The sequence below is a fragment of the Chamaea fasciata genome, unplaced genomic scaffold, assembly GCF_029207755.1.
Source record: "Chamaea fasciata isolate MVZ Bird 193981 ecotype frontalis unplaced genomic scaffold, bChaFas1.0.hap1 SCAF_3, whole genome shotgun sequence".
NCBI lineage: Eukaryota > Metazoa > Chordata > Aves > Passeriformes > Sylviidae > Chamaea > Chamaea fasciata.
Genome location: NW_027094088.1, coordinates 81,397,755 through 81,423,830, shown reverse-complemented (window position 1 = coordinate 81,423,830; position 26,076 = coordinate 81,397,755). Strand labels below are relative to the sequence as shown.

Here is a 26,076-nt window from a genome sequence, read left to right as displayed (position 1 = left end):
TTTCAGGATCATGAACATTCCCTGCTGCCAATTTATTTTTGGGGACATAAGTATCTACTGATACCAGGTTTTGTTCATACCTTCAGTGGGGTTGATGTCCCTAGGTATGAGCCTGTCTTCAACAAAGATTTGCTGTATATTTTTCCCCCACAGCACTCCTCTCCCCTTCTGGCTTCATTCTTCTACTGCCATTCTTGTCGAGCACTTATTTGCATGTTTAAACCTGTCATCAGTGTGAGAAATGGCAGAAGCCAAAGAGTGTAACAGTACTAAGTTACAGTTCAACTCATCAGTGTGTCTCACCAGAGCTGCAGGAGAAACCCTGTGCAGTTAAATTCCTGCTTTGCTATATGAAAGAAGCAAACACATGTTGCTAAACTAGTTTCAAAGTAGTATTCATATAATCCTCTTCACATTTTTGTTTTCCCTGCTTTTTCCCTTTTCACTCCTCCACATACTGGACAACTTCCTAATGACTTGACATTTGCACAATGTTTCACTTTCCATTTCCACTTGTCCCTCTCCATTTGCTACACAGTTCATCACAGTTATGCCATCCAACACAATGGCAGGTCACTTTTCCTGCTGCTGTCTAGGTCATGGTATAGTTTGGATTAGCTGGTAGGAGAAGACACCATGATGACCACAGACCTCAAGGTCAGCCTCTTGACAGTGCGCGAACTAAATGATGTTCTGCTGGATGCTACAGGCACTGAACGAAGTAAAAGCTGTGTCTTAGAGAATTTATGACAGGAAAACGGTCCACTCGATCCTTTTTACTGTTCTCACGAGTGAATCGTAACAGAACAGCAAGAGATTCCTGAATTTTGCTACAGTATCCAAGCTTATCACTGAGTTTATTACTGGTTTACAGCTATGGTTTATGTAAAGATGGGAAAAGAGCATTTCTTTTGCACCACTTCTTCTTTTTCCTGTATGTGGTTCACTACGGAGGAGGAATGGAATTGATCTAAGCTTACAACTAGGGCCTCTTTCAATTTGTCTTTGCAATTTGCAGGAATATAAGAGATAGAGGTATACTAAGGAAGAGTATCCATCTCTTCCAACATTTTTGCAGCTCTAACACAGCAGTAGACTAAGATAAATTAACTAACACTGAAAAATTATCTTGAATGGATGGACTGTGGAACTTGGTACACTTACAGTCTTTGGCTCACTCGTGCCATTTTTCTCACTGAGAAGGATATGGAAAGGCTTGTGAAACGCTTTTTTGGAAGTCCTCTCATAGTTCAGCTTCTTCTCATGCTTGTCTAAATTTTCCCTATAGCTGACAAGGCACACCTCAGACCACTTCATACTCCCGGAATTGCAGTGGTCAGTGAGATGCTAGTGAGTGCCTGTTTTCAATGGCAACTTCCATAACTAACACATATTGCAGTCCATAATACACTGTTGAGTCACCAGGTAATGAAGAAATTTCCTTTGCCTTAACAGATGGAATTATGCTTTCCATAGTTTTCTTGTTTTCAGTCTCTGTTACTAATGTGTTCCAGGACCTACCAAGTATGAAGCAATAGTGAAACCATTTCTGGTAAAACAACCATGATGCCATACAAGTTATATTATTATTTTCCCTAGCAAATCCTCCTTACATTTTCCCAGTTATTAAAAGTTTTTACTAGTTAATAAAGAAAAATAAATTCTTAACAGAGCTTTCTGTTTATTTTGCCCCAGACTGCTTCAGAGCAGGCTTCCAAATGCACATTATTTCAAATGCGACTAGATGCATGTCATGTTGATAACAATTCCTAACAAGGGTTTATTGCTTAGTATAAGAAGAAGAGAACATTTTCCACCTCTTCTATTAAAAAAATATTTTCTGTTGTTCTACACATACTTTTGCTTTTGTACATAATGGCTGGGTACCCTAAAAATGGTATTATGTACTTGGAAACTGAAAGGGAAACATGCTGTCTCACCATAAACATTTAATGTAGGTAGAGTCTATAAACTCAGAAGTCTCTGATGCACAACATAAATCAGCCCATAACAGCAGAGTGGATGTGCATACCACACCAGTGCACAACACACGACATAAGGCTGCCTGGCATTCCTTCATTCCTAAGATACGTCACTCTGCAATAAGGGATGTGGGAGCAGGAGGCACCCCTCATTTTCCCTGATTGCTTCCCCTTAGACGTAGAGGGAGGGGATAGAATTTCTGTCTGTGTGTGCCAGATTTACAGCTGAGTGTGTATGGGGATTATGTATGCAACCAGATCCTGCCATTATCTGCTCAGGTGATGAAAAGGTAACATTTAGTGTGCAAATGGTCACTCTGTAAGCTTGGCATTCTGCAAAGACATGGCCAGGACTGCATCCAGGTGTTTCCCTATGCACTGATGTTTTCATTGCACCCTGCACATTCTTTCATCATCCTGCAATTGGCACCACAGTAGGAGCAGGTCAATCTTCAAGTGGGATTTCTTGCAGGTACTGTGATATCACGTGCTTTATAATGACCTTATCAGTAAGAGACTAAAATCTCTCTTGTCCCAAAGAGCAAACATCCTAACTCTTTAACAATGTCACAATACATAACCTTTGCTATATCCCTGGGAGGTGTTCGAGGCCAGGTTAGATGGGGCTCTGAGCAACTTGGTCTAGTGGAAGGTGTGCCTGCCCATAGCAGGGGGGATGGAACTAAATGATCTTCAAGGTTCCCTTCCAATTCAAACCACTCAATGATTCTACGATTCTGTGACTCTGTGATACATACACATCCTCATGCTGAGTACCACTTGAGAATTATGGAATAGCAGTCTCAGCAATTCGGTGTCCATGTGTTTATTTAATGGATAAATAACATGAGCTTGAGAAACACTGATGATACTGACTCTTGGAAAGTCCCATGCCAGACAGCTGTTATTTCAAGGATATTTGCAAAATTTTCTTAGATAACCTACAGGAATAATTTCAAGACCTGCTTTTGTATGTGTGGTGTCTCACTCCTGCCAGACTAACCCTTTTTCTGACCCAGAGATGGGGCTCCTGAGAGGTGTTTTAAAGACTTTCATCCCATTTTCAGTCTCATAAGAAGAGTGAGAAGGTACAGATGTTATAATTCATACCATCACAATCAGAAGACAAACTATTTCCTAATTACAATACATTATAAGTGTTTTTTGGCCTATCAGTTTTTGCCACACAATGCTGCTAATGATTCTAAGCCAATAATCTAAAAATATCCCACGTGGTCCTACTACAATGCATCTTTCATAGTTCTATTTCTTAAAAATATCTTGTCTATTTCCAAGGTCATAATTTGAAACTTGTTTCAATTTCTCTCTCAACAATGTCTGTCCTATTCCATGGCCTTTCTAAGTCAGCATACTTTATCTCACAGTTTGCACACAGATGCATACAATGTGAGCCTTCTGTCAGGCTTTGAGAATTCTCTACAAATCCATTTCCCACACGCTTCTAGGGAAGGGGAGCACCCAACAGTCATAGATGCTTGTGGTCAGAAAAGAACAACAGAATTCAGAGAGTCCTCAAAAACTTACAAAGCTTTATTAGCAAATTATACACTTGGAAATTGATATGAGTTAGTCCCTTATCTTCTGCTATAAAAAAACACTGGTGGAATTTGAATAAGGAGTAGGGTGAAAGAGAAGAGGGAGGGAGGGAGGGAGGGAGGGAGGGAGGGAGGGAAGGAAGGAAGGAAGGAAGGAAGGAAGGAAGGAAGGAAGGAAGGAAGGAAGGAAGGAAGGAAGGAAGGAAGGAAGGAAGGAAGGAAGGAAGGAAGGAAGGAAGGAAGGAAGGAAGGAAGGAAGGAAGGAAGGAAGGAAGGAAGGAAGGACTAACCAGTCCTGGCTCCAGCACCAATCCAGCTGGTAGGGTGTCTCCTGGAACAGGAGTGAAACATGCAGCAGTACAGCTGCATCTGGATGCAAAAAAGACAGATGTAGATGAAGAAACAAAATGGGCCTTTCTGCTTGGGAAAAATGATGTGAAGACAGAGAGAAAAAGAGTATACTTTTACAGTGTAGACTTGGGAAGGAATTCTCACAGAGGATGGGATTGTTGAAGAAGACACGAACTTAGTACAACCAAAATCATTCCATCAGAGAGGCAGTGCACATGTAAATCTAACTGTAGTTTCTCTTATGAGTGCAATACAACCACCTTCCTTAGAAGTATATTAAAAAGGGATTGTACCTTAATGCTCAGGCTATTCTTTCAGAACTGTTCCCAAGTTCTTCAATCCTCTAATGGAACTTATTTTCTTCTTTCTTTTTGCTTCTTACAATGCAAAATTTTGATAAATTTATAATTCCACAAAAAGCTGTGTAGGTCTTCCAACAATTATACATTCCCTGTTCAGCATAAAGGTCACATCTGAGACAACCATTTCTCAGAAGTCTTATTTTAAAACCATCTTTAATAAATTCACTATTTCAACAGATGGAGTAGAGAAGAGATAAGACTAAGATGTATAATGATAGAAACCCCGATGCAAAAAAGAGTTCCGCAAAATATTCATGTCATATGAATTACACCTCCTATACAGCTACACAACCCAGTTACTCAGCATATGGCAAGTCATTTAGGAAGCAAAAGGTAACTAATAAATACAAAGCAAACATGACAATGCATTTGATAGTTCTGGCATGTTTATCTAGAACAAAATCAACACCATAGTCAATGCTGCATTGTTAAGAATGCAGAGTAATGTACACACTCAAATGATAGGTTCATGATGACAAAAAAATGGATGTAATTCCATGGAAAATTAATTAGTACAAAAATTATATTGAAACACTGTTGAGTAGGAGTTTCAAAATGCTCACTGTTTAGTGGGATCTCTTCTCTTTCTGATAAAATGATCTCATGTTTTACTAGGTTTTTTTTCTATCTTTCATGCACTATGTGATTTTAATTCCAATCTAATTTTGGTGTTCATGCCTTGACAGGGATCAGAGATACCTCAGCCTGACTGGTATTCTTTAGATGTACAACAACAACCATACCTGTCAGCTCAGGCAGTACTTTTTGAAGTCTGACATTGGTTTTGGCCTCAGACTCTCTGTCAGGACCTCTGGAATGAATTATGCAACAGTTTTAAGTCAGACAGGACTGTGCAATTAACATCTGTGTTGATATATCAGACTCACTGCATTTCACTGCATTACATTTGTATTGAGACAAAGAAACTTTTGACAAAAAAACCCCCCACATTCTTTCAGAGTAAATTTGATTCAAAGATGATTATTTGCAAATCCTCTTGAAAGCTCTATGTCAGTGCTTATGCTCAGTGCTGTGCTTTGTCTCCGGTTTTATCTTTCAGACACTGGTTCCTTGGAACGTTTTTCCTACTAGAGACCACTGTAATATCCCCTTTTTTCTCCCAGCAAAGATTAACAGCAATCAAGTTATTCCTCAAACACCTTTTTCTTTTCCTCCTTAAATAACAAGGCATTTTGTTCAAGTCTGAGGTATTTTTGTGACTTTTTTGTGTATTTCAGTGACTTGGTTTTTGGAAATGAGTCATTTGCTGTTGACTAATTTGAGACTCCCCAGCACCACATGTAAAAATAAGATCATGTCTGAGCCCCTACTCACTAACCACATGACTTTTATACATGAGAATTGAATAAGTTGTTTTTGCAATGCCATCATAGTTTTAAGTTTTCTGTCCTTAAAAGCCTCTCATATAAATCTCAGAGTTTCCCAAGATACATCAAGGTTCTGAAGCAAGAAAGGCTTTTTCTTGGTGGATGAGGATAATGTTAGGGACTATTTAAATAAACTGGACATACACACTGGACCTGATGGGGCACACCCACAAGAACTGGCCAATGTAATTGAAAAGATACTCAATTATCTTTGGAAAGTCATGGCAACTGGGGTAGATAACTGAAGACTGTAAGAAATCAAATTTCAGAGAAAACGGTTCTCTCTTCAAACATCCAAAACAGTCCTAGAAAATATCTTTTCTGGCCTTTATAGGGTTTTCTGCGACATATTTTCTCAGAAAAGGTGTATTTTATATAAAAAATCAACCTGGAAATCATTCCACGAGAGTACTAGAAAATATTTAATTTAAAGTAATCAGATCCTATTATCTTTAATATGCAGCAGCATTCACAAAATCACAGTTTAATATGTCATCTCTGTAAATAAACAGGGAAGTATTTTGCTTTGTGGAGAAATCTCCAAATACGCCCTTAAGCTAGATGCTGAGGGTTTCCTGAATGGGAATAATTATTCTTCTCAATTGCAATGACTGTCCCTGACCTACAAGCAATCAAACTTAGGAAAACAGCAAGGGGGGCAGAAGGCAAGCAGTAATCTAGGGATCTGGAGCCCTCGCATAACAACAACTCATCAGTATCTCCCTATGTGTCTACTCGCAGCTTGAGGTAAAAGTAAGCTCACTGAGAGGTGATCTGTTGACCATATTCTTTGGAGGTTAAACTAGACAGTAGTGCATGGTATCATGGGCAATTAGGCTAAATTCAGACCCTATCTTAGCCCACAGTAACCGGCTGATATGTTCCTCTCTTCAATGTGCCTTCATGGTATAAATATGAGACCACATGTGGTTTCTTATCAGAAGACATGTAAGATAAAGATTAGGGAAAAACCAGATCTGATCTTATTGGCTGCTCTGCCAGCCTTCTGGCCAGCTAGTATTTTCAGACCTGGGAATTCAGCTTCCAATGAAAAAATCAAAATGAAGTGTAATGGTTTCATATGTGAGAAAATTTTGCTGTGTCTTCCTAACAGTGAGTGAGAGCTAGACTATTTTTTTAGATGCCTTGTGGGTCTTTTTAGTGAAGAAATGAAATAAATCAGGGACTCAGATATCATGACTTCAGAGAGACAGCAAGCAATTTTTTGGACAAAATGGGACTCAGGGACGGGTTTTTGTAGAGTGCTCACAGAACAGTATTAGCTATAAGGAAATGGATTTGTTCAACCATGAATGCTTGATTCTTTCAGTTTAACATGGAGAAAAAAAAATCTTCCTTCTTATCCATTTAGATTATGTTGAATTTCCACACTACAGTGAGTAATTCATTACTGCTCTAATAAGATGTTAAAATTTAACTTCTATTATCTTAAGTTTAATTTATTTTTCGAAGTAATAACTCTGGTGAATAAGACAAGTCTTATTTGTAATCTGGTTTTCTAAGGCATCCTAACAGTGTTAGATTACATTTTTGTATGAAAGAGTTGGTACTGAGGCACGTGATATGCCTGTATTTGTTAGTGGCTGGGCAAGCAGGAGTGCCTGTAAACACTCAGGATCTAGGCTTTACAGAAATGATAGAGATCATCTGCTGAAATCACTTTCAACATCTGTACAGCAGATTTCCCTTACATCACTCATTGACAGTCCATATAAATTGCTAATTCTAACATATTCCAGTCATCTCCTTTGCACACTTTTTCTTTATGCTAGCTCAGTTCTTGACATTGCTGCTACCTTGTTCAAAACTCAGGCTATCTTCAATGGGCTCAGTACTTTCTAAACATCCACTGGGATTTAAGACACTAATAGCCTAAAGTTTCCAACAGAATCTTTCAGTGTTAAGCTTGAAGGGTTCCTGACAGGTTTCTCTATTTGGAAGACAGCCCTTGCATCGCTTCTGGGTGTTATGGATCTTCCTTTTTGACAATCAAGATATTTCATTTGGTCATAATTAAATTCCCTTCTCACCACTGCAAAAGGGCACAGGTTTTTCAAACTGGTTTCCATGCTTATACACTGGAGCACCACATGGCTACAGAACCTACTCACTGAGAATGAGGTTAAGTGCCAATGTCCTACCAAGTAATTACTGTAGCCAATAATCAAGTTTTCCTAGTATTTATGGAATACATACCAGGCAGGGTCAAAATGTCAGCAACCTTGCCTACATGTGACTGTTACTCCAGTTTTGAAGGATATATCAGCAATCTTAAGATCATTTCTTTGCTTAAGACAATTGTTTTAAGGTTTTCTAAAGTGTCATAATCTTGAATTTCAACTTTCCCAGGGCATAAGGTAATAAACTGGACAACTGATGGGGTTTCTCTGCTACACAGCATCAGAAATGTACACTGCTATGGGGATCCCCCTTTGATTACCCTTGTATTTTTCTCCATGGGGAAAAATCCTCTTGTGATGCAGTTTAGGTACGGGATAACTGTTTATTCACGGCCTTAATTTTAAAAAGAAGTTTTGTTTTGTCTTGTCTTACCTCTGGGTATCTATTCCACGCACAATGTAAACAAGTGTTGCTGCAAGACTACCACATGTAGGTCAGCCCTTCCAATGAGCCTGGAGTTACCTTGGCAGGCAACCAAGAGTAATGCTCTGCATAGCATAACCCACTGCCTCCACTGGCCTCTCTCTGTGCTCACCCACAAATGGGATGGGCAGCAGCAGCACTGGTAAGAACCACTATGTGGGCTGTGCTCTGGGTAGCTCAAATAACCACAGTGCCAATAATCAGCAGTTGCCAGGGCTATCCAGTGAATGTCAAACACATTCCTTACTGGCCCACACTGTACTGCCATATCTTGACTGCTGGTTTACCTCTGCTTACTGGATTAACCAACTTGTGCATGTCTCCCCATGCTGCTCACATACCCAGGAGAAACAGGGTGGACAAAGCCTTCTAATCTTTTCTTTTATTGGTATCGTGTGTCTGGACATTTGCTAATTGCTAATTTCAACTCATACCTTGAATTCAATCACTCTTGGTGATTGGTTCCATCATGCCATCAATCTATGGGTTACTTTTTGAGTAACCTCCTTCCTTAATAAACCTTGGGAGGAGGTGTTGCTGCAGGGAGTTAACACAAGCGCAGTTTGCTACTGAAACTATGGTTCCCCTCCTAATTTTCTGCTACTTTCATACCCCATCAATAAGGGAAGTGTGCAGTCAACCTGTAACATCTTATTCTCAGGGAAATAACCTGATTTTTCATTATTACCTTTGTTTCAAAACTGTCAGGACAGAATAGGAGAGATGGCTCTGCACAAAATTACCACCATCTCTTAAATTAGTCATACTCTTACGGAGAAAGCAACACTTTCTATCAGGCAGTGGTCATTATGGTGCTATATATTATAAGTATTCCTTAAAAAATGCTATTTGTGTACCAGAAGCAACAGCGACAGCATGGAGAACTGTGCAGAATAGTGCATGGCTTTTCAGCTCAACTGTTCTCAGCAGTGCATGGGAACCTATGTTGCTCTCTGTTGCTGCCCTTGGACAGCTTTCAACAACCAGGTTAGCTCATTTAAGATGAGCTAAAATTAAGAGCTCTAACGAGGATGTCCTGAGGTGGATCTTTTGGCAATCATGCTGGTATTTACAGCTGTGATAAAAATCAGTTACATATTTATTTCTAGTAATAAGATCTTAAAAGGTACTTCGTGTTGTCAGGCTTAGATCCAATTTTTTTCTTTTAAATATCTCCTGAGGCTCCATTCTGGGCAATCTGCCTACTAAAAACTTTCATTCACTTTGCTTTGCTGTGTAATCTTCAATCATATTTTCAGCTAAAAAAAGCCAATTATTTTTGTGGGAAAACATCACCCCATATCATGGTTTTAGCGCTTTCAGTAACTCAGTATTGGGGACTAGACTGTCAGTACTGGTATGTTCTTTGACAATTGTTTTGGAAAGACATCTGGAGATTTGTATTCAGCAGTACATCCTGAGAAGGGGATGTCAGATCAGAGTCACATTTTTTGTGAAAGAGATAATATAAATGATCAGGGACTGACTAATATGCTGTAGTAAAACTGCTCATAGCAGGAAGCTGTTTTGCAAATAGCATAAATTGTTACTTGAATAATAGCAATTATAAGTAAATCTAATCAGTTTCATCACTTCAAAGAAGGGAGAGATTGAAGAAAGGGACTGAAATGGGCATCTCCCAGAGCATCACAGAGAAGACCACCCATATCCCCCACAAGAGAGGAGAATACCCTCTGGTTCCTTCTCTTACTTAGCATTCAGTCCGTTCTGCCAAGTAACAAGAAAAAGACAATAAGAAACAGTATCAGGTTGTGCCAGAAGAGTTTTATATTGGATATTAGGGAAATTTTCTTCCCTTAAAGGCTGGTCAGGCATTGGAAGAATGCCTGAAGTGGTTGAGAAGTGGTTGAGTCACCATCCCTGGAGGTATTTGAAAGAGACATAGATGTGGCACATAAAGAGATGATATAATGGCAGACTTGGCAATACTGGGTTAGTGGTTGGATTCTGTGATCCTAAACGTAATTTCTAACCTAAACAATCTATTATTCTATGTCTTTTTCCTTCAGTGTCAGTTTTTCCCTTTATGCTTCACAGAAACAGCATTTAAATCCATTTTGAATCTATTCTAAAACTTCAGTTTGCTTTTCTTTTGCTGAAGTTTAATAATTATTTTAATTCCAGCAATGGAAACAATCCCTGATATTTCAAATCTTATCATTCCTTGCTACTCACATATTATGAAAACAAAAAAATTCTATTTCTATTTACTGGAACATATCCTAAAAATAGCTGAAGAATCATTCAGTGGTCTTAAATTATTATCTTCAGAAGATCAAAGTTTTATGTTTTCATTAAATAGAAAATAAGCCTTAATTTGAAACTTATCACACTTAAAAACTTGGAAAAGAAAATATTATTTTCTTGAAATATTAAAAATGAAACCACAAAATTCAACTCAAGGGAACTAATGACTATTTTTAAGGAAATAAATTGAGGAAAATAATCTCCCAGCAGAACCAATGGAAGAGAACAGTTTGATGAGATTATTTGGCTGTATTGGCGATTAAAAAAAACACCTATGTAACTTCAGCTTAAGCAGTATCCACAAGCAGGTATTTTTCTGAGACACTTTACATCTCATGTCCTATCTTGCTTCCTGGAAAAATCTGATTAATGCCTGTTTCCTATATGATTGGAAATAACAGGCTCCTCTTTCTCAACAATACCAATGTACAATGGTACATCCAAAGAGTGCTCAAGACAATTAACACCAACACGATGCAACACAAAGCTGACCTATCAGTATGGTACTAGAATCTGCTGTGATTTTAAATATCAGTCCAACTGAATGTTATGGCATGATATTTTCCTACTTCACATCTGGTTTCACACATAAATTAATTGGATTTTGTTCCTATGTAATTTTTTTACTAAATGCCTGCATTTTTTCTAAACACTTTCCAAATTGAAAATATCTTTGTAATAACAATAATTTTGTGATGAGGTGGTAATCAGGAGCCACCATGATGCTTTTGATGCAGTCTGTCCAGGGCTGCTTAAAAAAAGATCAGAAAATCTGAATCTGATCTCTTAATGCCGGCAGCAAAAGTTTTGACAAGCTTCTTCGTTAGCAGATCATTAACTTGTTGTATAGCTGTGGTTTGTGCACACTCATGGTTCATCTAACACAGAAGAATCTCCTGTTGAAATGAGCAGATGAGTGCTTTGTGTCACTGGAGTCTTCCACTAAAGCTAAATGTGAGACAAATGTCAAATACTGCATGTTGTTAACATCGGAGTTGTTTTCTCATTATTACCAGCAGAAACAGTGAGAACTTTCAAGGCAGAAAATAATTTAACCATTTCAAGGGTTAGGAGATGATTTGGACAGTACTTGGCCTTGAATGTTTTGATCATGCTGCTGAGAAAAGAGATGAGCCAGTCTGAGATACTCCATTCATCCCATGGCCTCAGGTTACTTTCCCTGTAGCAGAGTGCATCAAAAGGAATGTGTATTTGAGCTGCACAGCTTCAGTGGAGCATCCCACTTTCACTGGGATTAAAGAAGTATTCTGGATTCTTTATCTGCATTATGAAACTAGGGACCTACAACAAAAAAGGGAGAAATAAGGTAAGGGGTGAAAAACATAGTTCATGAGAACTTTTTCAGAGTTCAATTGCATAGAATGCCGTTGCTTTGGGGGGCAGTTATGACATACTTAAGCCCTTGTGTAACATTATCTTCACTTCCCTTGCAGCATTACTGATTGCTCACTTAGTTGTTCTTTTTGAATGCTTACAGGGGTCTTTTTTATAACTTTGTTTTCTGATGTGGTTCAATTTTTTATTCTTCTAAGGTTGTTATATATTATTTCTGTTCGAACTCCTCCTATTCACTTATCAATTTCACTAATATTTTATTTCCTTCCGTCTTAAGGCCATTAGTAAAGGTTTAATTAATAGGTCAGAAGTGCAATCTCTGTGGCTTAATGATACATTGTTTGGATGCATTGATAATTCAGAGGGTGGAGTATTAATGATTGAATATTTAAATAAATTTTGAACCCTACTTCTTCTAGTTATGACAGGACACTTTGTTCCAGTACAAATATATTTTTATATATGCAATAATAAGAGTATTCAATTTACATACTTATAATAGTATCTTCCACATGAGGCACTGAGATGATTACAAGTCCTTTACTATCATCATCAATTTTCACAGATAAGGAAGAAGAAAAAAAACACACTCTAAGCCTTAGCTGTATGTTAGTAAGACAGTGGAAGACTTGTAAAAAAACCGCTTTCCCTTATTAGCTTTTTGTCAGCTCAGTTTACATAAAATTGTCAAAAAGAGATGCTGGAAAAAGAAGTATCTGGCACGTAAGAGGTAGCGTAGAAATAGGGTCATAATTACACCTGAGGGGCAGGGTAAGTGTTACTATATGTTGGATTTATTCTCCGAAGACCCTGTCTAAGCTTCTTGGACCTTGATTCTGCCTTCTTGGAGGTAGTTATCCTCAAACATATTCCATCCCTCTAATTCTCTAAATTCTAGTCTTTTTTTTTCCCAGCAGATGATTTCTGGAAAATTAACCCTTCTGTTGTTGCTTTTGTTCTTGTTGGCTTTTAAATTTTTTTTCTGTTACTAAATACTACAGGTACACTGGCTAATAGAAGCTGCATATAAAACCTGATAAGTCTGATAAGAAATGGCTTCTTGATTAAATATTTATTAGTCACTTCATGTCCTTCTGGTTAAGAGCATAATTTAGATTACTGAAATCTAGATATTAACTTCACAGTGTTATATAATAACCAAATTCACAATTATATGCAGTATCTTTTCTTGCTTTCAGTGTTTGTGGTAAAGGAGACTTTTAACAGTTGCAACGGTATCAGCAATTAACAGTCTGTGGAGCACCGTGGCCAACACTTAATAGCTCTCCTAACCTCCTAAAGAGCCCACATGGTCACGTGAACTCATGATTTAGCAGAAACAAATCTGTAGACTATTTTGGCCGCAGGATCCTCTGATCTGGCAATAAACAGAGTGGTTTGCTATTAATCCTTTTTTCAGACAGTGAAACAAGAAGTATCTGACACCATACCTTTATGGCCCATTACAGCTACAATGGTGATTGCCGTTCACATGTCCATTACACCTCTTTGAAAAGATACATGTTAAAATGACTGATACACATTATTGCATTATGGCCACCTCCTCTCTGAAATACCCTAATAATGCAGTGAACAATGGTGACATGTTGTAATAACTTCAAGCCCTGATCTGGTATTGCACACAAAGGCATTTTTCAACAACGCATATCCTTAAATTTACTACTTTGAGCTGCCCAAGTAACACTACTTTCACTTGGTTCTTTTTGAGAGTCCAAGTATTTTCTCCAAAACCTAACAATAACTAAGTCTCAAGTAAGGAATTTATGAGGGAAGATGTCAAGAACAGATGTTGAACAAACTCAGGTCTCAGGTTTCTTAAACTGGGTGGCATTCACCGATTATATCCCTCTGCCCACACCCCTTGCTTTCATTGAAAAGTAAATAGGAGTCTCTCACGGCTTTCTCACTCTTTAGGGAGTGGCAAAAACAGATTCAATTTTCTCTGGGCATGCTTAAGTAGTCACATAGGAACCACATGCAGTCTAAGGGCTGTGCAGAAGAACTCTGCACGAACTAGCATATGCTGCTTTCCATGCAGGTGTCAGAAGACTGTCCCAGCACAACTGTGTCTTTTCTGAACTGGACTTCTTTCATGTCCAACTGGACCAGAATGTAGGCAGGAAAGATTATAACTTGTTACTATCTGACTAATTGGCCTAAACTCACTACTTTTGCCAAAGCTTTAATCTCAGAAGTAGTAGTCAGCATTATTTACAGTTTTAAAGACCAAACCTCAGATTTAAAATTTCACTAAGGAATTGAATGGCATCCAGTGTAACAAGTTTGATAGGTTTTATTGCAGATAATATATATTATCTGACATTTTTAGAAATATTCAAGAATGCACTAATATAATGTGTGCTGCAGTAAACATGGGAACTGTACTATGCTTAGCTTCTATAAAATAGACACTCGAAAGGAAATTTCTGACACATACATACATACATACATACATACATACATACATATATATATATGTTTTCTTCTGTTCTTTTTACATGGACGTTCAACAGAACCTATGGATCCAGCATGACCTAAAGCTGTGAACCTGCACAAGCAACATTTAACAATTTCTCAACTCTATTCTTTTCTAGTTATTTCCAGCCCACGTAAATCTGTAACTCAGTTTGGTCACAAATGAAATAAGCTGCTGAACAGCACCAGCTGGATCTGATGAAATCAGTGTGTACAGCTAGGTATTATCCTCCTACCGGAGGTACCACAACTCTCATATCATCACGGATTTCCTGTGTGGCCTCATACATGCATTATACTGGCCAGATAACAGAACAAAACACAGAACAACTCCAGCTGAAAAGTCATCCATGGCAGATTACTAATTATCTAGTGGGCAGGTGAGCAATCATCTTGTTTGTTGTACTCAGTGTCAACCTGGTTTACAGAATCTCCTGAGAGAAGTCCCAAGGGCAAAAGAGTCCAGGATGGTTGGACATTCTTCAAGGAGGAACTCTTATAGGCGTAGGAGCAGGCCATTCCCATGTGCCAAAAGGTGAGCCAGCAGGGAAATCTGGCCTGGCAGAACAGAGAGCTTTGGCTGGAGCTCAAGGTAAAAAAGAGAGTGGATCACCTTTGAACGAAGGAGGAGGCAGCTTGGAAAGACTACAGGGATGTCACAGGGTTGTGCTCGGAGAAAGTTAGAAAGCCGAAGCCCAATTAGAACTTAATCTGGCTACTGACATAAAAGACAACAAAAAGTGTTTCTATAAATATACCAACAAAAGGAGGGCTGAGGAGAATCTCAAAGAATCTCAGAGAATGGACTAAGTTGGGAACCACAGTGGATCATCTGGTCCAACCTCTCTGCTCCAGAAGGGTCATCCTAGAGCACTTTACACAGGATTGCATCCAGATGGGTCCTGAGTATCTCTGGTGAAGGAGACTCCACAACCTCTCTGGGCAATGTGTTCCAGTGGTGGTCATCCACACAGTGAAGAAGTTCTTCCTCATGTTTTCCATCCTTTACTGGATGCAGGGGGAACATAATGACAAGGGCTAAGCCTGGGGTACTAAATGACTTCTTTGCCTCAGTCTGCAATGGTAAAAACAGTTGTTCTCTTGGTACCCAGCCCTCTGAGCTGGAACACAGGGACCAGGAGCAGAATGATGACCCTGTAATCCAAGGGGAAACAGCAGCCTGCTACACCAAACAGACACACACATGTCTATAGGGCCAGATGGGATCCACACAAGGACACTGAGGGAGCTGGCAGAGGTGCTCACCAAGCCACCTGCAATAATTTCACTTATTTATCATCCATGTACTAGAGGTGTTCTGGAGTTCCAGAGCAGTCTGAATCACACTGTAGCAGATGATAGGGCTGTGTTTCCACTCTCAGGACAGTCAATCCCAGGTGTTCTGGATGCCCCCTGAGCAGTGTCCTGCACTCTGCCCCCAAAGCACTGAGAAAAACACATTAGCAATGTCAATTGTGATATTCTTGTTGGCTGCTTTTGACTCCAGCTTGTGTTGAAGCTCCAGCATGTCCAGTATGGCAGCACTGAGTGGTGGCATGACTTCATTCAGGCCATGACAGTCTATTGTTTGTCTCCTTTCTCTGTTAAACTTTCACACTGTCCATATGGGACTATTAAACTGTGAGTCCTGCTGATCACTCCTTGGCTCTCCAGTTTATGAATCAGCTCAAGAATGGAATCAGGGAGTCTCAGCTGATGTGATAATACACTGCCAATACACTGCAGCGGTAGGAATCAGCACCTGCTGCTCTTCAGCCTTCAGCAATGCCACAACAGAAGGTTCCTCTGACAGACCTGGCAAGGTAGACAGCTGCTTAATTTCCTCCTTCTCCAAGGCAGCTGTACTGAAAGCCCACCAACACTCTTTTGGATCTTTGAAATACCCTCTCCAGAGATCTCTACAGGGCAGATGCATGGAGCCTCTGGGCCAGTCACAGAGGAGGAGGGGTTTTGCTACTCATTCTCAGTTAGGCTTAATTCAACCTTCAATACAGACAGATACTGTGATGTCCCATTACTCCAGAAATACAGGTGGATTCTGCCTCTTTGTAATCTGATAGCATTAGGGTACACTGTGCACTGGTATTTACTAGAGCCTGTGGATCTGAGGTACCAGGTCATTGGGATCCACATAGTCCAGTAAATTAGGCTGTCCCCTTCTTTCACCTGTTTGCAGGCAGGGCCCCTCTAGTACTTATCATAGACATCTCCATTGACTTGTAAAATCAGAATTAATTTCCATAGGATCAGAAGTAAGACCAACCCTTCCACTCTGGGTGACTGCCCACTGAAGACTGAAGCAGCAATTTTCCTGGAAGAACCCCCATTTGTGATTGCTTTTCTTTGCAACCCATGTACCAATGCCTCTAGAGTCAAGGCAGATTTTCCATCCCATTTCCTCATGTCTTCTTTGTGGTCCCGCAGGTAAAACCACAGTATATCCTGCGGTGTGTACCCTCTATATCCTCCCTCTTGAGCAAAAGAACGCTCATGGCTAATAACTGAGATACTGATCTCTACAGGTGAGCAGTAGGATCTATCTCTTTTTGTTGCTGGAACTCCTGGAACAGTTTTCCCACTTTTGGACAGGTTTTCTACAGCCAAGATACAAGTTCATAGGGAGGAAGAAAGATTTTCTTCATATTGCCAGAGTTGGTGAGCCACTTAATCCATCAACGGTGCCTCTTTGTCTTTCCAGAAAATTACTGCCAATGAGGTAGCATATGCAGATTGTGCATTTTGTACAAATTTCTGCCACATGGGTCATGTACATTAGATTTCATCTTGGTCTGTGGGTGACTGCATATTGTTTGGGTCAGAATAAATCATTTCTAGCATGGCTAGTTCCTGAAGGTACTGGATACTTGTCCTCATGGTGGTTCAGTTGTCTTCCTTGAAGGGATTCCTTTCCTCCACGCCTGATGGTAATCATCTCCACCACAGGCTGAGGACTTGTGTTCCCCTTTCCATCTGCCTTATCAATACTCCCTTTACCTAGAAAGTGATCCCAGCTGCTTGACTTCCTTACTTTCTAACTCCAGGCTACTAGATCCATTATCCCAGCACTGGAGCAGCCAAGTGACAATGTGCTTGTCTGGATGGTGGCTGAAATCTTTTCACACATCTTGCACATCACCACAGATAGCGATCAAGGGGTTACCCCTTGTTCTGCTTCTTCCTCTTGTTCTTTTGGTAACTCTGCTTTGTCCTCTACTAAGTGAGCCTTCATGTCCATTTCTTTTTGTGTACAGGGGCAGCTGACACTAGCATGGGTTTGTTCTCAAGTTCAGCTGCAGTGCCTGTCAAGGGAGTTGGATTAGCCGTGGTGTCTGTTCCCAGGACTGGGGTAACCACAGTGCCTGTTGTTTTGTTCTCCGATCCAGAGACGTTTTCTTCCCTGCAGAGTGCTGAATAGTGATGAACAGCGCTTGGTAGGTAAAAAAGTTATCATTGTTAATAGTTTCCAATAGATGGCTCCCAAAGTACAGTGGTGACAACCATGCTGAGTACAAATGCTCAATTTGTTTAATGAGCAGCAATTCTGTCATACTGTAACCCAGTCTTTCAGCAATGTAATACAAGTACAGCAAGATAACTTTAGCCCAGTTCCCATGGGTGAGATACTGCAAGTAAGGTATGATATAGCACAACTAAAAGAACAAGCATGCCAACTTTGAGAGCAAATAAATCAACACTGTGCCCTGTGACTGTTAAACTAATATAACAAATGCTTATAATAAGATTGTTTTAACACATTCTAGTCAGATTTGTCATTATCTCAAGACATCATGTCCCATATTGGGAGCCAAAAGGAACTGTTAAGGACAGTTAGGGTTTAATCACAGCATCTCTCACCGCTCCCCACCCCACCACTGGTGGTATGAGGAGGAGAATCACAAAAAAACAAAAAAAACAAAAAAAAAACCAAAAAAAAAAAAACCAAAAAAAAGGTAAAACCCATGGGTTTAACTGAGATATGTACAGTTTAATAATTTAAGTAAGATAAAATAAAAACAACAATATAATTGTAATGCAAAAAAGGAGACAGAAATAAACCAGAGAGAAATAAAACCTAAGAGGACAAAGTGATGCACAATACAATTGCTCACCTCCTGCTGACCAATGCTTGTCCTGTCCCCGAGCAGAGAGGAAGCCCTGTCCCCAAGCAGAGAGGAAGCCCTTCCAGCCAATTCTTCCCAGTTTATATACAGGGCATAGTGTTCTCAGATATGGGATATCCCTTTGGCCAGCTCAGCTCAGCTGTCCTGCTCATGCTCCCTCCCAGCTTTTTGTGCCAGTCCTTACTGGAAGAGTATGAGAAACTGAAGAGACCTTCACTTAGGGTAAGCACTTCTGAGCAACAAACAAAACATCAGGGTGCAGGATTCTTCTACTAAATCCAAAACACAGCACTTTACCACCTATAAGGAAAAAATTAACTCTATCCCAGCCAAAATGAGGACAATGTGGCACTTAGGCTTATGACTGAGTATTGCACCTGTTTTTCTCTGTCTCAGCCTCCTCCATACAGAACCCACCTCTAATTCCTTTTTCTTCATTGGTCCCAGTTTTGATAAATATGCATTCACATCTGGTATGGCTGGCACCGTTACCCAAGTGATCTCATACTTCTGTGGTGGTGGTATTCTTGATGTGCTTATGTAGGCGCTCTTTGTGGTGTATGATCCTGCTACATGAAGGATGACCTTTTCAAAATATTCCACTTCAAATACCTGTGAAGTTTGGCTGTCCCTCACACAGCTCCTCCATAGCAACGAGTGAGATCCAGCCAACTTTCACAGTTTGATCTGTAGCTTTCATCAGCTGCTTACAACTTTATGCTGATCAATTTCGCATTACATTCTCTGTATTTCCACCTCCCCTCAGTCAGCCTAACCTCCATCCAGGCCCTAGTCAAGAGCCCAATCATTTGCCTGCAGCCTTAACACCATCTTTGTATCAAGTTAATCAGCAAATATTTAAAGTCACCAATATCATACACACATCAATGTTACAGCCAATCCCTGAGGCATCCTTCCTGACACAAACAGCTTGAACATTTCTTTTTGACACTTCCTTTTTGAAATCTATTGATTAGCCAGTTTCTACATCAGTATTTTGTGTGCATGAAAAACTGTGCATTTTATAGACCTCCAGCAGAAACTGGAATCAGACAACACAAAGAAGCCTGAAAGAGCAATGGTTCTCATTATTTTATTGACTGAATATGCCCACCAATATAGAAAAAAAGTTTACTTACCAAGTCCAGTCACAAAGAATGCATCCAATCTGTAACTGAAGAAATGCCATGGGATAAGATCCACTGATACACAAAAACAACAAAAAAATAACACATAAATCTCAAAGTAGTCTATAGGGACAAACAGGTAGTATGTCATGGAAACATAACACATAAGAGGACTGGGAATACTAGACATCTGGTGATTATTTCTGCTGCTCAAAATCTTAGTAGCTGTTACTTACTCATTGCTTTCAGAACAACTAAGTTGTTGAGGTGACTCTGCCATCTAGAATATTTGTTGGCTTCTTCTCATGGACATCCACAGGTTGTAGCAATGCATTGGGAGTCAGGAATAGTCCAGATACTCTCAGTAGATGGTGTCCATGAAATAATCAGCAAAGCTTTCTCCAAATGCACTTTCCACCAAATCAGCTACACTGAACAACAGCAGCAACCAAAGACCTACCATTTTTTTTTCTTTTAAATATGCCATTCATGGGCTTCAGACATTAAACCTCAAGTACTAAATTGAGAGGATGGGCTAGTAGCTTCCAAATTTTCAAAAGAACACCCTCGCTCTTACATCTATCGCAGAAAACTCCATAGTGTCGTATAAAGATTTTGCCAACATTTGAAAAATCTTATGTGACTCACCTGTACCTTTGTACATTTAGATTTGCAATCCTATTATCCAAACTGATACGAAATCCTACCATATGATGAGCTATTTAAAACAGTCAAACAACATTCCCCTGAGAGTGACTAATTACAAAAGACTGATCTATCTCTCCTTTTGGTTGTTATCCAGTCTGGAACTAGAATAGCAATTCACAATTCACTTCCGTCATTCAAAGTGGAATTACCTTTAAGTGGACACTTCAGTTTGTATACCTCTTAAATTCCCTATTTATTTATGACTTTATATTAAATAAAATGAGAAATATAAACATTTATAAGCAAATAAAGAATATTTCTACCAGCCATCCAAAACCCATGCATATTTTATGTTGAAGAATACCAAATTGAGGTTCCTTTTTTTTATATGAGTACTACAGCCTTTCTTTCTCTGACTCTTTTTCTCGTTTGTTTGGATTTTTTCCCCCCTAGATCTATCCCATCTTCTTTCTCCTATTTATTTTGGTTTTGCCAGGAATCTATATGGTATCAAGATTTCTTGTCACAGTTATAAAAATTAAATGAAAGCTCCTTATGGCATTATTCACTTACTAGAAGAACACAACTTTCCTCTGCTTTAACACCCATCAAAACTCCTGCTAATTAAATAATCTACATCCATGTCCCTCAGGTGAAGCCAGATACAGAGCAGATTCATGCAACTTGTCTTGTTTCTCTACATTTTCACTAGATTTGGATTCTGGTGGAATGCAAGACCACCAACCCAACAAAATCACCAAACCCACCAAAAATATGAATATGCAAGGAGGAGTTAGGCAATGCCAAAAAAAAAATCACTTAGCCTTAGAACTGCACTTTATTTAGTAGAGAAACACAGGGACTCCCATGGGATCATCTGTTATATTTTAGAAAAGGTGTTTGGACTAAATTTCCTCCTTGAAATCTTTTTGTTGAGTGTAGACTGAGCCTGTATCACTAGATTAGACGAGATGAGATACTTAAAATGTAGATGAATAAAGAAGAATGAGATAAATTTCAATGAAAGGCCAGTGTAGGTATTGTAGTCTTAAGATATTGTGTGATGTCTACAGCAAGCAAATGATTAGCAACTTACCAAATTAATAAGGCATAAATACAAACCTGATTTTTATAATGTGCTAGCAATTTTGAAAATATACTAAGCATAATATTGAATACATCGTAAGCATCAGAAGAAGCACACTGCTGCAAAGAAGACAAATTATTGCATACACCCAGAATGCAAACCGAGAGGCCGAACTGTTCCGCTTAGTGTGTTTGCATTACTATAATCCAAGAACGGGACAGCTCAGAGAAGGAGCTGCTTTTAGCAGCCTTAGGCACACTGCAGATATGGGATCGGCTTACGAAGGATCCCTCGGAGGAAAAGGTAGCGGGGAGACGTAATCTTAAGAAGCTGGTCAGGACACACAGCCCAGCTATTCCGTTATAGCTAAATGAAGCTTCAAACTGTAACCGGCTATGGCCAAACAAGGAAAGCATTTTCAGACACATAATTTAAGGAAGACACCGCCGGGCTCCCCACCCGTACACAGCACTGGGCCGCGGCCTCGCCAGCGCGCCTGCGCATCCGCCCCTCAGCTCGAGCCCCGCGGGGCGCTGGGACCCGCGGCCGCCGCGCACGGCCCGGACACCGGCCAATGGGCGGGCGGCCCGCCCGTGTTTCCCTCCTGCGGCCAATCAGCGCTCGCTTCCTCCCGCCTTCTGGCCAATGGGAAGGGCGCTCTTGGGGCGTCGGTCACATTCAAACGGGGGTAGCGCGCGAACGCGCTTGGTGGGAGCCGCGTCCCGGCCCCGCAGCGGCGGCCTCGGTGAGGGCGGCCGGGCTGGGCCGGGAGAAACAGCGAGGGTGAGGGGAGCGGGCCGCGGTGCAGCGGAGTGAGCGAAGGTGGGTGAGGAGGCAGCGGGAGTGCTGGCCTGCGGTGAGGCCGCGGCGGAGCTGGGCCGGGCTCCTCGGCAGCTCCGGGGCTGCGGCTTCGCTGGGCTTCCTCCCCGAGGGCGAGGAAACTTGGTTGTATCTTCTCACGTCCCTCGCCGCCTCACGGTCTTTGTTTATGCCACATTGCCTCAGCTGCTCCGCTGCTGTTCCGTCTCTCTCTTACTTAGCCCTATTTTGCATCTTGGAGTCTTGTCGTTTCTGTGTCTTACGTTAGAATTTAATATCCGTCTATTTTATTTCTTCACTGATGTTGTTACGTTTTCTAAATCGACGGCACTTTTTCTTAGCGTTGGGAGTTTTTGTTTTCCTTTTAAAAAATCCTAATTTAGGACTTGTAAACAAAACAGAAGAAAGGTTATGCACTTTTATAGATTGTTTTTTTTTTAAAGCCTGGGTAGGTGCTTCAGAACCAGGTGTCATTTTACCTCTCCTCCAGAGAGGACATAAACAGAACAAGTAGTGTAATACAGCAAATACAGTATTTCAAGACTGGATACTGTTACTTCTTTTTTATCAGTGAGTATTTTTGAGTGTGTTAGACGTGGAATCTTCCCGCCAACCTGTGCTGCCACTTTATCCGTTTACTGCTCTGTCCTTTGGCTCCTTGTTTAGTGGTTCTGTATGAGGGGTTGAAGTTACTTCAGCTACTACACTTTATATAGAGGTAGTCCTTCCTGATCTCTGCATTATGTGGTTTCCTGTCCCTAACCTTCTCTCCTGTAGGCATTTCTAGATCTCAAGGTATTATGCTGCAGTGTAGCTGTTGCAGTTATAACCTCAGTTGCTATTTAGTGCCTTTGTAACAGCACGTGGCTGGTTTACATATTTGCTGTTGTCAGATTTTAAATATATATATATACACACACACACACACTGGGGAAATTCACAGCAGATGATTTCTTTAAGAGTAGTTATGCAGCAGATTAAGAAAAAATAAACCTCTGAATACTTGCTTGTGGTTGAACATTGGTATGAGTAGAAAGATTACTGGCAAATCATGACAATATGCAGATGAATATGCCCTTAGTGTAATTTTTAGTCTCTGAATGTCAGAGCAAGCTGACATGTTTGGAAGTGCTTGTCCTCATTCAAAAAGTTGTCTTTAAGCTTTTTTTTTTTGTTGTTGTTCTGTTTTTATTACTAAATAGGAATAGTTTTACTGATTTTGATGAAAACTGTACTTCTGGGATATGCAGATTAGGAAAACTTACAGGGTAAGCTTTCAATATTTAACCCATCAATTTTTGATACACAGGAACTTCTTCAGGATGGAGAACATCATTTCTTGCCTTTGGGTTCTTGGAATCATCTGAGGTGGTCTGGCACTCATCCTTTTTGACAAGGCACATCCATTCTTCAGGAGAGTTTTTCTCCATAACACATTGAACCTTGAGTAGTCAAACAGCACACCAGAAATGTAAGTTTGATGTGTATTGTTGAGACTTAAGATCAAATTTATACAGAAATTTATTTTTCTGTTTGTCTACTGCATTTGGGAAGCTATCGCTGCTAGAAGAATAATGAACCTTTGACACTGATGAGGAAAATACAAAGACTTTGTTTAAGAAATCCAAAATCCACCTGGGAATTGTTAGCAGTTACAATTGTAATGAGATATTGTGGTATTTCTTAACATGAGGTAAATTTCTTTTGGTTGTCTTGGTGCTTCAGGTTCTGGAGAAGCTGACTTCTTCCACACTTTGAGGGAGTGGGTACAGCTGAAAAGCAGATCTCTGAGTATTCTTACCCATTAAGAAGTGATTTGGAGTTTGGATTTCCTGTAGTTCCTTCTACAGTAGTTTTAAAAGGCAAAACTGCAGTGTGCACTAAGACCTTCTTTATGAAGCAAATAAGTATCATCTGTAGAATGGCACATGAACAGTATTTGGTGTAGTAATCCCCTATGGAGTTTTTAGCAGCCCCAAAAGATGGGACAGTTTACAGATCCACTCTCAGAACAGCCTGAATCGGCTCTGAGGGAGAAATAGATATTAAAGCAAGTTCCAAACAAGCTTTGAATTTAAAATTTATTCAGTGTACATTTTTGAATGTTAATGAGAGGGGAGTTCCTTTGTCTCTTTTTGGGTGAAACAAAAGTAGTATTTCAGATGCTATTGATTTAGCATACAGTCTTTAGCTTTCACAGGATTTTGGGCTTTTTTCGTTGTAGGTCTTGCTTGAGGCTTTTTGAGTGTACCTCCAGACCCTTGAGGTGCTAAGGCCTCTTCATAGTAGTGATGTGGATGGTGCTTTTGCTGGACTAAGTCTTGGAATTTACACAGTGAAACTGTGTTTTGAACCTCCAAAACAGCACTTCTATATAGCCAGGAGCAGGCTTGGTGTTCTTGGTGGGCTGTTATCTAGTTCAGGATGAACATGAAATATGCCTACTTTGGCCTTACAAGCAAACTCTTGTAGGCATGGTAATCTTTGTGATTTCTGGTCTTTGCTTGGGGAAGTTGGGAGCCTGGTGCTTCTAAAGCCTGACAGCTTCTGGTGAAAAATGCTCTAAAAGTTATTTGTGAGTTTTCCTGAGAGCAGTGCCTGGTGTGTTTTTTAGATAGTGGGATTAAAAAGCAGATGAACTTCATTCAGTTCCTTCTCTAGCAATAATTCACTTAAAAAAAAAAAGAGTACATCCAAAGTTTCTAGCCCTCTAGCAACTTCTTGATTTGTTATACACAAGTGTAAGAAGATCAAAGACCAACATTTCACTGTAAAAACTAATTCTAGTCTTTATTTGAACCTATTTAATCTTTCTGAAGCGCATTACTTTCCTTGTTTCTGGGGCCAACTTCACATTAATTAGGACATCAAATTCCCTGAAAATGCACTAAATTCACCACAGTTTTATTAGAATTCTCATGTTCATTAGATGCATGGAGCATTGATGTAGGAAAAGCTGTTTATTGTAGGCAGAAAAGGAAGAAATTATTAGGGGTTTTTTTAGTTTATTTTAGCAGTCTTTCTCGGTTCTGTTTGTCTAGATTCTTATCTCCCAGCTCTATTCATGTATTATCTCAGCTGATGATAAACTGTCGGGACATTGAGGATTTGGCATAAGTTTCTCATAAGAAGTCTTTGAATCTCTAAACCTCCTTTCAGAAACTTGAAAATAGGTGTCACTTGTCTTTGTCCTTTGAACAGAGGAGAGTGTGAATTCTTTTCTGCTTAGCCCACTGTGAGAACTAATTGCTGTAACCTGTGGCAAGGAGCTTGGATTAACACTGTGTGCTAAACTAAAGCCAGCCTAATTATGAGTACAGAATGTGATTTAATGCAGCAGACTGGAAGCTATTTCAGGCAACACATCCTACTCCCCCTTTTATTCAAATGCTGAATTCCCTTATTGGAAAAGGCTACTGTGAAGTATGGGTTAGGATTTGGGTAGATCAGTTAAGTACCAATTCATTTTATTTGTCCAAGTTGTCTTCTGCAAAGTTTACTTGTATGACTACATTGACAAAGGCTTAATAGAGTATTTGTTACATAATGTGGTTGAGTCTCAAGCTCCAAATTATACATGAGAGGCTTTCCCATGGTAATTCCAATCCAAGTGAGCTACAACAGGGTTCTTCAGGAACTTCATTGGTTTTTAACCTTGTGCCTTGCAGATGGAGGAGACAGATCTAAGTGAAAGAGGATTGCCACAGATAACATCAATCATGAATAGAGTCAGAAACCTGAAAAACAAATACAGAAATGAAGAGAATATCACAGATGAATTTAATTATACTAAAATTGCAGCTGATACAACAGGTAATTGGTTTTGTTACTCTATTGCCACTTATGCAAAAGATCTTAGCCTAGACTGA

General features: G+C 39.8%; 1 protein-coding gene across 2 annotated transcripts in view; it reads left to right on the top strand.

Moving 5' to 3' along the window:
* The first annotated feature begins 22,102 nt into the window (after positions 1–22,102).
* The window catches only part of TTK (TTK protein kinase), a 29,410-nt gene continuing 25,436 nt past the window's right edge, over positions 22,103–26,076 (top strand). Inside the window, exons 1-3 of one of the 2 annotated variants that reach the window (XM_066179634.1) lie at positions 22,103–22,210; positions 23,517–23,678; positions 25,876–26,020. In XM_066179634.1, the coding sequence (XP_066035731.1) occupies positions 25,876–26,020 (145 nt within the window). In that variant the 5' untranslated portion in view covers positions 22,103–22,210; positions 23,517–23,678. The remainder of the gene's footprint in view (positions 22,211–23,516; positions 23,679–25,875; positions 26,021–26,076) is intronic. The other variant, XM_066179635.1, reaches the window with a different exon arrangement.